The 11134-nt window shown below is 42.5% G+C and overlaps 1 protein-coding gene across 1 annotated transcript; it reads right to left on the bottom strand.

The window, feature by feature from the left end:
* Window positions 1–1241: 1241 nt before the first annotated feature.
* On the bottom strand, window positions 1242–2549 carry LOC137039812 (uncharacterized protein F54H12.2-like). The gene has a single exon (XM_067415085.1). It carries the CDS (start codon window positions 2547–2549, stop codon window positions 1242–1244), a length of 1308 nt encoding a protein of 435 aa, XP_067271186.1.
* Window positions 2550–11134: the final 8585 nt, after the last annotated feature.

The raw sequence follows: 11134 nt of genomic DNA on the forward strand, positions 1-11134 counted from the left end.
TTTACTCCGCACTGATTTGAGCCCTTACGAAAAAGCAAAGCTTTACGCCAATACCCTAAGCAGGTTTTTGAACGTCGTTAAACAAGGCGATCGTGAGGCCGGTGTTTTAACGCTCACCCTACCGGACCCCCCTAATAAAGACGAGCTACCGACTACCACGGCCGTTGAAGATGACGGTGCTGATGTGCACGTGATGGATGAAGTTCTGAAGAATGTGCCTTCGAGAAGTGTGAAAAACAGCAGATACATATTAGACAAGATGTCTAAAGCTAAAGAACTAAGTGCGTGGAACGAATCGGGTGAGTTTGTGTTCAGGGGTAAAGCCGTGAAAGGCTCGCACATGCTCGATTTATTAAAAAACATTACGGCTCCGCAAAAGGTTCGGGATAACAGGAGACCTATAGGATGGTCGGAGTTTCTACGCGCCTTTGCAGAATTAAACATTCCTTTTTCTACGGTGCCGAATCAACAGGTGAGGGGTGCAATTCAGTCTCTAAAGAGTAAACCCGACTCCCCCGCTCAAACCCTTGCCAGACCTTCTAAAAGAGGACGAAAATATTCACGCTCTGTGTTTCCAGAGCCCGAAGACTCTGTGTTTAAATCCCCAACTATCGATCGAAGACAATGGTTGGAATTTTAACGAATCCTTCTATTTTGTATGCATTGTATGATTCAATAAAAAAGACTATCAAATATAATAGTTTAAAGATTTTTATTTATATGCCAAACATGTCTGCACACAGTGAAGGCAGGAAAACATTTCATCATTACAAACATACGGTCTTAATCTCCTCACAAAAAGGGACACCATTTTATCATTTTTTATGTAATCATCTGTGTATAGTTTCATCACATGGTTATAGTCACATCCTCTGGCTAAATGATATAGAAAAAACACACAGTGCTGACCGCAGGTATCCGATGAATAATCCTGGACGCGTCTGTCGGAATATAATACCGCGGAGTCATTGGCTGTTAGAAAGTTATTGATGGCGATTGGAAACCTCTGGCTTTTGGGCGGGTTGCCGAAGCTGTCGAAAAAACATGTGGGTCCTTCCTTGCTTAAATAAACCGCGATCCAATGCTCGCCCGGTAACCAGGAAGGGTGGGTGTTAATGATCGCCATTGACGGTAAGATCCTTAGGGTTTTTTTGGGTAGTTGATCGCTTGGTAGAACCCCGAGAAAATGAGTCCCGCATGTGATTTTATCCATGACGGCCGTGAGTTGCAGCGTGTTCATCTCAATAGTAGTCTATCAGCACTTGACGTCTGTTAGATACTTCAACGATGGAGTCGAATACCGCGTAAATGATTAAATTAATGGTATTCGGCAGCGGTTGTCTGAAACGAGCTTCGACTCTGATATTCCCGGACTTGATTAGCGAAATGTGCTGACCGCACTCTTCGTCGGGTGTGAGGTTAAATGCGTAAAGCGTGTATCCGTTCAGGAAATCATTCCTGCCGATAGCGAGCGGTTGATCTTTAAGATGTCTCCCGGTCGCCATCACCAGCTGATAATATTCCCGTACCGCCATTCCATCGCTGAAATTGGGCTGAAGAGGCTTCGCAGGGAACTGCTGTCCGTCAAGGTACACCGCTGAAAATTCTAAGTTATAATGATGAAAGGCGAATGGATTTTTCGTGTAGGAGCCGGTGAAGGCGTCGTTGTCGACCATACCTATGACGATAGACTTGGGTAGCGTTCCTAAAAACAGATTTTCTTGATTCGAAACACGAGCCCCTGCGGGTATGGAGAATGATTTTAGACTGACCCTATCGACGGGGTACTTTGCCGTTGTCGAGAGTAGTGTCTGGGCGTGTGCCAGTCTCACCGGCGGTGATACAGAAACTTTCTTGACAAATAGGGATGCAGCCACTATATTTAATTTGTAAGCCACGTCGTTGGACCTCATCAGACAGAATTCATCTTTTGCTCTAATAAATCTTATCTTAATGTCAACCCCGTTTATCAAAAGTTTCTCCTGGAAGAATATATCACTGTGTATGGGCACAAGGAGTTCCACCTCCTTGCTTTCGCTGGTGTAGCTCGATCTCTTTGTCAGCCCCGCGTTATTGCCTGCGGGGTCGTGGACATTCATCTGACCCGCGGTGTCCTTGTAAAACAAGCCGGAGGCGAAAATAGATTCCAGAGTATCTTTACCGTAGTTGATCAGACTTTCTATGATGCAGCGATAAGGATAGGTGCTCGAACTTTGAGATATCAGATGATCGCCCAGGGTTACGTCGACTTGTGAAAATATGGTGGCTCCGGGGTAGTTGATCAACCCTACCTTCGCCGGGTGTGCAATCACATCACCGTTAGGTTTCGTGATTTTCACCCGTAGATAGAGCATGGTGTTGTTGAGATCCAAATAATCATCGCCGTTGCCCGCGACAAAAAATTCCAACGGAGCGGAGTCGGATATGGCCGATAAAGGGGCCACTTCTAAATAGCCATTTTTCTCAATAACGGTCTGCGTCATCGGGACCGTAAATAAGTCCAGCTCCGACTTGATGCATTCTCCCGACATGCGATGCAGTAACGCCATGTTAGAATATAGATTTTGAGGCTCTCTTGATCGATACGTTTCGACTAACAGACTTCTTGCGCTTTCTGCGTGCGAGTGAGAGCCTGTTTGATCCGCTCGCCACTTTCTTCTTCTTCTTTTGTGCTAGCCATTGACCACGCCTCCTCACACCGGGCGGCTTAGACATTCTCTTACGGGCCATGACCATTAGCCCGGACCCGTCTTGAGCTTTATCGTTATGGGACCGCGTCAATACGTTTGAGACGACGTCGGATACTATATTTCTAGCCGCCGATTTTAGGTGAGGTTTCGCGATGCTAAATCCTCTTTTTAACAGAGGTATGGCCATCCTGAACAGGCCTCTAAATAAACCGCCTATTCCGGCCCCATACATAACCCCGCCCCCTGCATACCCCGGTAAGCCGCTGCCGGCTTGATTTTGGTAATAGCTTACATAGTCCGAGGTATTGGTCTCTCTAGGTGTATAATAAACCATTTTTAAAGAATCGGGATACGTTTTGGTTTAAAGTGAAGTTTTACTATGACTTTCCCGTAAGAAAATGCTACCTCGTTGTTTTGATCGTCCTTCAACTCTATGACGATGCTGTCGATGTGATCCTTGTTGACCGATGCGTAATGGGGGTTGTCGTATCTGGCAATGACCGCGTCGTTGCTTTTACCCGTTATATGTACGCATCTCAAGAGGGGTACGTGCGAATCGCCGACCGATTGATATTGGATGACGTCTGTGTAAACGTACATCGTGTAGAACCCCGCGTTGATATCCGCTTGATGAGGCGCGTACGAGATGACGGTCATAGTAAAATCGGGTTCTTTATGATAGCTTAAACCTCCGAGAGGTTTTTGCGTCATTCCTAAAATGATGGCCAGTTTCCCCCGGAAACTCATCGAAATGTTGGGTTTCGCTACCAGATAGACCTTGTTTTTTAATTCGTCGTGATGCAATACGGCCGAGGGCGTGAGATGTTGGTTTATAGCACGGAGGATCGCTCGAATGTTTACGTAGTAACCGCCGTTTATGTTCAATTTTGAAATGATAGAAATACCAATATGTGTGGAGGTGCCATCGGGGGGTTCCGGGGCCTTATGTAGAATGAAATGTCCATCTTCGTCATTAAAGATGTACCAACTTCTAGGATATTCGATTTCGGCGAGTCCGACTTCCCATTCTCCTTTCAAGTTTATGGGCTTAGCCAACCTGGTTGTATAGCAGGCTATACGATTTTCAGGATAAACCGAATCCGACGCATTGCACGGCAAGGTGACGTAGAACCCGTGATCATCCATGACGATCCTTCGTGCCGTATGGGTCGATCCGTTAACGACGCATCGTTTTAAGGAGATTGCAAGTCCAGCAGAGTTTTTTTTATCTATATAACTATTAAATTTTGAAGGCCATCCGAGCCATTTCACTAGAACAAGCGTAGATTTCCCTTGTTTTTTCTGACCTAAAATCTTTTCCACTTTAAAAGATTTGTTTTTACTAACAATTATTTTTTGCAGCTCTTTTTCATAAAAAACCCCGTCGATGACATCACCGTCATAATCGGTGAGTCTGTAGACTGGGGGTTGTCGTGGGATACGAGAGGCCACGGTGAAAAATTCTTCCGTGTAGTTCTGCTCGTAACCTTTGGCGAACGGACCTCTGACTTTAGAAATCCTAACGACGTCGCCGACTTTGAAATTAAATAGGGGTTTAACCCCGGTCTTCTTTATATCGCCGTACAAGTTTTGAAACACTTGATCCTCATTTACTTTGTCCACGTCCACGGGTCTCATTCTGATACTTCGATGATAACTCGTGTTGTACCCCTGAATAATGTCTTGTAAAACATCTACGTATCTGCGCGAATTTGTAGCCATTAAAAATCTCCACATGCGACTTTTTAACGTTCTATTAAACCGTTCCACAACGCTGGCTTTCAAATCCGTGGCGGTAGCAAAGTGATTGATGTCGTGCTTTTTCATCATATCTTGAAAATGCTTGTTAAAAAACTCCGTTCCCTGATCCGTCTGCAGTTTCTGAGGTACACGCCCCTCGTCGAGTATAGACTTGAAAGCTTTAGTAACCTCAATGCCGCTCTTATTTTTCAACACTCGAACCCAGGAGTACTTGCTAAATACGTCTATACAGGTCAGCAGAAATTTATTACCGTCATTATCCTTGGCGTAGGCGGTCATATCGACAAGATCGGCCTGGAACTGCGTATCGACCCCGTACACAACCACTCTATTTCGTTTGTATTTTATAGGAGCTGTTTTGTGTAATGTGTAAGCATCCTCACCGGCCAACCATTCTGAAACCTCTTTATCGCTTAGACGAACCCCGCTATCTTTTAAGACGGCATCTTTTAATCGCTTTTTACCCCCTAAAGAACCAGGGTTGGATGGTGTATAATAAATCTTTTTCATGAGCTCCGACATGATGTCGTTTCAGCCGTTGCAAAAAGAATAATGCGTACAATGATTTTGAATCAATCTTTTATTAAAAAAGTTACAGAATACAAAAGTAAGTAAGTAAAATGGATACAATGAAATAACAGATCATGTAATCCAAGTACATAAAAAACAGATATAATGATGTTAATATAGCAACATCTAAGTAATAACTTACGGGATACAAAGTTAAAAATGAATATAATATTGTTACAGGATATAATGGCTAGTAAAAAATTATGATGGTAATAATCACATCAATGAAAGTCTAACCAGAAAAGAAAATCTCTGCAGGCCATCATGTTTTGGGCTAGGATGTAATCGATAAACATTGCAACAATTTTCTCAACAATGTTTTCCATTTCGTCAATTTTGGCTAATTCATTTTCATCATTTTCATCATACCCGCGTGTACTCAATATCAGTGTAGAACATACGTCCGCCACATAGGTACAGGAACACAACAGGTCTGTGATTCCAATCTCAGACTGCGATTGAAACAGTATATCTAGAACCTCTTTCATCATGACATCGGGTGGTTTGGTACCGTCTGCGCATTTGTCCGTCAAATCATCCCATGAATTAGGCATTCCTCTAATTAACACCATATTTTTCTTGAGATTCGCTTCACGCCTCGTGTCGGTGTCAATTGGAAATCCGGGGTTGGATGCATCCGCAATAATCTTATGCAACAGATTGCTCATCCGGTTTCTGTAATGATCTTTAAACATGAATTCCACACAACTCTTTAGGCTGCAGTTCGCACCCATGCTGGAGGGATCTTGATCGCTAGCCATTCACAATCGAAAGACCTTCCCAGAGATCAACCACGTCATAGACTATATCCTTGCAGGGTGCGTCCAGAAGTCTCCCCCTGATTTCTTCTAGCTTTGCCGCTATGAACGGCTCGTCTTTCAATTCGTGCAGGATAGTACCGACTGTTCCCTGAATACGATGAGGGTTAGATTTTAACCCGCAGCGGTTCAGGAGAATAGTGATGATGCCGTGAAAGAAGGGTTTAAACAACTTGCCTGATAGCTCGTCAAAGTGTGTGTCCAAGAAGAAGTTGGGTGGGTCAAACAGGCAGGAATGCTGCAGCTGGCTAGGATGGTTAATCGCACAACCCTGGCATTCGTCCTTAAGCTTGTCGGCGATGAGATGTTCCAGCAGCAGCACGGTCGCGGCTTTTATGATTTTGAATCCGACGTCGCTGAAACATCCGTCTGTAGCGTCGTAACGGCCTTTATCAGCGGAGAGGTAAGTCAGGTTGTGTGATCCGATGTCCGAAGCGAATTTATCCAGCCAGTCCTTGTGGAGGTCCGGTGGTTCGGGGGAGAAAGTTAGACTATGGTCGCACGCGTTGTCATCAGGAGGGTCGAGAATGCTGCCGAAAGAGATACCGCAGCTACAGACATGAGCGGGGTCTGATGATGCTTCTTCAGTCATGATGCGCGTAGTGAATGGGCGTGGACGCTATAGCTTCAGTGCTGCTGCGCACGCATTTGTCGGGGTGGAACAGCTGCACTTTAACTTTGCTGTATCCGTCATGCATGTCACACCATTTGAACATTTTGTTTATGTTCGGGAAAATATCTTTCAGCAGATCCATATCGCCCCAGCTGAACAATAATTGCATTTCAAACAGATCGTTATGCTCGGTAGGTATGACAGCCCTCGCTCGAACGTTGCTGAGTTTCGTGTTCTCTTTACAGCAGAATATGTAAACAGATTCCTTCACCATCTTTTTAGTGTGATCACCCACCACACGGTACCGGACATTCGGGGTTACACTGTCCCACTCTGCAACGTACAAAGGCTCTTCACCGCAGTCTTTCAGATCCCTCCAGACAAAATTGTAAAAAAGATTCCAGTCTTTTTCAGGAAATACAACGCAGGGGTCTTCCACGGCCTGAAACTCTCCATGGTTGTCGGTAGTGTAGAGCGTAACAGTACGAGTCGGTTTATGAAATCTGTACCCGAATACGCGTCCGCTGCCCATGTTAAATTCAGCTGTTTTCCATTCGGTAACTTCGTGGAGAAAATCTGTCAGACGGACGTGACCGTACGGTTTTCTCGGTGCCCTAGGCAGTCTTTCCGGCGATTTAGGGGGGGATAAACCATCCATCCTCATGTAGCTCATGATTCTCTTTTGTAGAACAGACTACACATCGATCAGTTTATATACGTTGCTACGGAATGAGGAGGAGGAGGAGGGTCCTGATAGCCTGAACTTCAAAGGATAAAACTTTCCGTCACAAATATATATCATACCCTCTTCAAAGGATAAAAAAACAACATATATTATCATTATTAACGACTTCATATATTATTAACGACTTCAAAACATCATATATTATACCCTCTTCAAAGGATAAAAACTTTATCATACCCACTTCAAAGGATAAAAACATCTGTCAAAACATTATATATTATACCGGTAATCCCCATCAACCCCGGAAGGTCAAAGGGCACATCATAAATTATACCCGTAATCCCCATAACCCCCGGAAGGTCAAAAGGTCACGTCATAAATCATACCGGAAACCCCTCCATGACCGTGACCCCGGAAGTTCAATCGGGCAAAAGGTCAAAAGGTCAAAGCCATAAATCTTTTTGTCATATGCCGCATCCTATTACTACTCACAACTTTAAAAAAGTTGAAATGACTGAATTTGTTGTGTTGGTTCAACAAAATATCACACATTGTAAAAAACACAAATTGCAAAAAGTTGAGAAGACTGATTTTGTTTTGTTGGTTCAGCAAAAATCCATACTGTACAAATCTCATACAACAAAAAAAAATCTTAGTACTAATTCCCCCTAACTTTTTTTTGTTGACTCAACTTTGGTAAATAACAGTTATGCGAACTGAAAATAAGTTGTCTGTGACACACAAAAAAAATGTTTCGTTGAGTCAACGTGACATTATTTGTTTTCTGGAGAGATGCAACTAATCTGTAACAAAACCTTTGTAGTTGAGCCAATTCAGCATTTTGTGTCTTTTGGAAACAGAAGCTCTTATTAAGAATGAACTGGTTCAGATGTAGACTTTTTTATTGAAAATGTTTGGTTACCATTTTGGTGATGATTGTTTCCTTTAGTTGGGCAGTTTGAGTCTTGGCAAATTGTATGAGTTTGTAACAGTGTTAAACAAAACACATAATGTGTTGCAAATAATGCTGTAACCAATGATCAAGTGATCTAGTGAACAGCTTTATAAAGGGAGTAGTTGACTACTTTTTTCATGATTTTCTTTTTTTTTTAAATAATGGTATATTACGTTTACCACAAAAGTTTTTTTTTTTTTTTTGCAGCAGATCAGTCATTCTGAATTTTGATTTTTAAAACATTGTGGGAACTTTTTTTTAGACACAGACAGACATCTAGAATCAGTATATGAATCTAAACAAGGGTGACATGCTTCATGCCACAATGCATGCTGGGAGCACTCATTTTAATACTGCTTTGGCTCCCAGCATGCATTGCGGCATGAAGCATGTCACCATTGTTGAGATTCCCATGCTGATTCTTGATGCCTGTGTGTGGCAAAACACTCCTCCCAATAATGTATTTCAAGTTCAGAAAGTCTGCTCTACTGCTACTTTGCTGGTTAAATATTGGTCAGAAATAATAATATTGATTTATTAGAGTTTATGAGGCTGAACACTTAATCAACTTGGTTTCTTTCTTAGCAAAAAATATGCCTTTTGGCTAAACACCGTTACAAACTCACACAATGAGGCTAACTACCCAACCAAAGGAAACACTCATCACCAAAATGGTGATGACCAAATTAATCTAAACCTGTTTCCAATGGACAACATTTCTTGAATTGGTTCAACTACAAAAGATTTGTTACTGAATAGTTGCGTACCTCCAGAAAACAAATAATGTCTAGTTTACACAACAACAACAAAAAAAATGTCACAGACAACTTATTTTGAGTTCATATATCTGTGATTTACAAAAGTTTCGTCAACAAAAAAAAGCTAGTGGAAATTGGTACTAAGATTGTTTTTGTTGTACCACCTTATTTTTTTTACAGTGTGGGGAAGACAGGTTTCTGGATCCGAAACATATAACACTACATCATCAGCATAAAGGGAAATTTTCTGTTCTTTACCTGCTCTAAGAATTCCTGTTATATTGCCATTAGACCTAAGAGAGACTGCAAGAGGCTCTACAGCTACTGCAAACAGCAATGGGGACAAGGGACAACCCTGCCTTGTCCCACGGTAAAGGGAAAAGTATTCAGATCTGATACCATTAGTTTTTACCAACGCCATAGGGGAAGAATATAAAAGTTTTATCCAGGACACAAATTTATCACCAAAGCCAAATTGTTTTAATTTATAAAATAAATAGTCCCACTCAACACGATCGAAAGCTTTTTCAGCGTCGAGAGAAATTAGGGATTCTGGTATAGACGAGTTTGATGAAGTGTAGATTATGTTCATCAGCCTTCTAAGATTAAAAAAGCCTTGTCTGTTTTTTATAAAGCCAGTTTGGTCTGGATGAATTATATCATGTATTACAGCTTCCAGCCTCAGAGAGAGAATCTTAGCGAGGATTTTTACATCTACATTAAGGAGTGAGATTGGACGATACGATCCACAGTCTAGTGGAGATTTATTCGATTTCAAGATCAATGAAATTGATACCTGCTGCATGGAGGGTTGAAGATGCAAACAAGATTGTTTGTTATAAGACACACAATTAACTACATACTTACCTCAACTGTATTCTAACCATGATGGTCCAATTTTGGTTTGGCCTCTAATTTGATGGTTGAGGCTGAGGAAAGAGCCAAGTTGAATAGTGAATGGCCCCTAATTTGCATAGATGGACCCTTATGGTTGAGGCTTAGGAAGGAGTTGAGTTGAATAGAGAATTAATGGGCCATCATGGTTGTAATAAATGGGCCATCAATGGTTGCAATAAATGGGCCATCAATGGTTGTGGTCACTGGGCCATCATGGTTGAGAACCAGGGGTTGGCGGGTTGGCTCCTCCCACCTGATAAACAATAGCAAGCAACCTGATTGGTCTGCTGGCGATGACATCACACACATTGGTGCACTATACATACTGCAGCTGGATGAAGCACATTTTCACTTTGTTTTCAGATCTGACTACAGAGACTACCCTTTGACTTCTGCAAGAACATCTGGAAATATCTTGGAACATGGCATCTCAATCTGCTAAGTAAGTTCCCATTGCTTTTCTCTATTTAATTTTTTCCCATTTGTGTTGTGTCTGATCAAATATTTTGTCCATGTTATTACCTTGTTTTTGTTATATGATGTTATTTGCCTTTGTTATTTCCATGTTGTTGTGTTATATGCTGTTATTTGCCTATTGGTTATTTGCTTGATACTGCCTGTTATTGCTATATGCCAGTTGAAAAACTATGGGTTAAAAACATGATAAAACAAATGTTTGAGAAGGATAGTATCTCTTTCTGCCTCTGTTTTAAGAATTGCTCTGTTTCCATTCCTTTTGACATTTCTAATCGTTGGTGTCTGCTTTGTCTCACAGCCAGAAATCCGACCGCCACATTGTTCACTGCTTGCTGTGTAAAAAACCACAGGAGATCCTGACGACGCATCTGCGCAGAGTCTGCATGAAAGGTAATACACCCGAAGAACGGCTTGAGGAGGTGAAGAGGGCCAAGGAGTCTGCCAAGGAGTGGACACGGCAAGCCAGGAACTGGGACTACAACGAAATGGTCAAACGTTACCCCCACAAACCATCCAGGTTGGCTCTTCTGGAAGAGCTTCACCAGAGAAACTTTTTTGCTGCCAATGCACCTAACCAAGCAGACCTGGGGAACAAAGAGATGTCCACCACCACCACGTCTGACGTTCCGACACCCAGTGAACCTTCTGGAGGGGCCGGTGTCAGCTCTGAAGTGGCTGGTGGCGCCTCTGTGGTGGAGGATAGCAGCTCCGAGGGCAGCATCACTGATCCAAGTGACAGAACATGGCAAAAGTAAGTTCTAAACCTCACACACATCAGTCCGGAAACTGTGACCAAAATGTAAGGTTGCTTTGAGCTCATTTTCTTTGGTCTGTATTTTTTTTCAGAGATCAAGCGCAGTTCACTACCAGCGTCAGGGTCAAGATGACGCAAATGGGGCTCTATGAAAAG

Source organism: Pseudorasbora parva, chromosome 14, assembly GCF_024679245.1.
Source record: "Pseudorasbora parva isolate DD20220531a chromosome 14, ASM2467924v1, whole genome shotgun sequence".
In the NCBI taxonomy this organism is placed as follows: Eukaryota; Metazoa; Chordata; class Actinopteri; order Cypriniformes; family Gobionidae; genus Pseudorasbora; species Pseudorasbora parva.

Excerpts from the sequence above, each read along its gene's own strand:
- LOC137039812 (XM_067415085.1), bottom strand. The coding sequence starts at position 2,549 with ATGGCGTTACTGCATCGCATGTCGGGAGAATGCATCAAGTCGGAGCTG.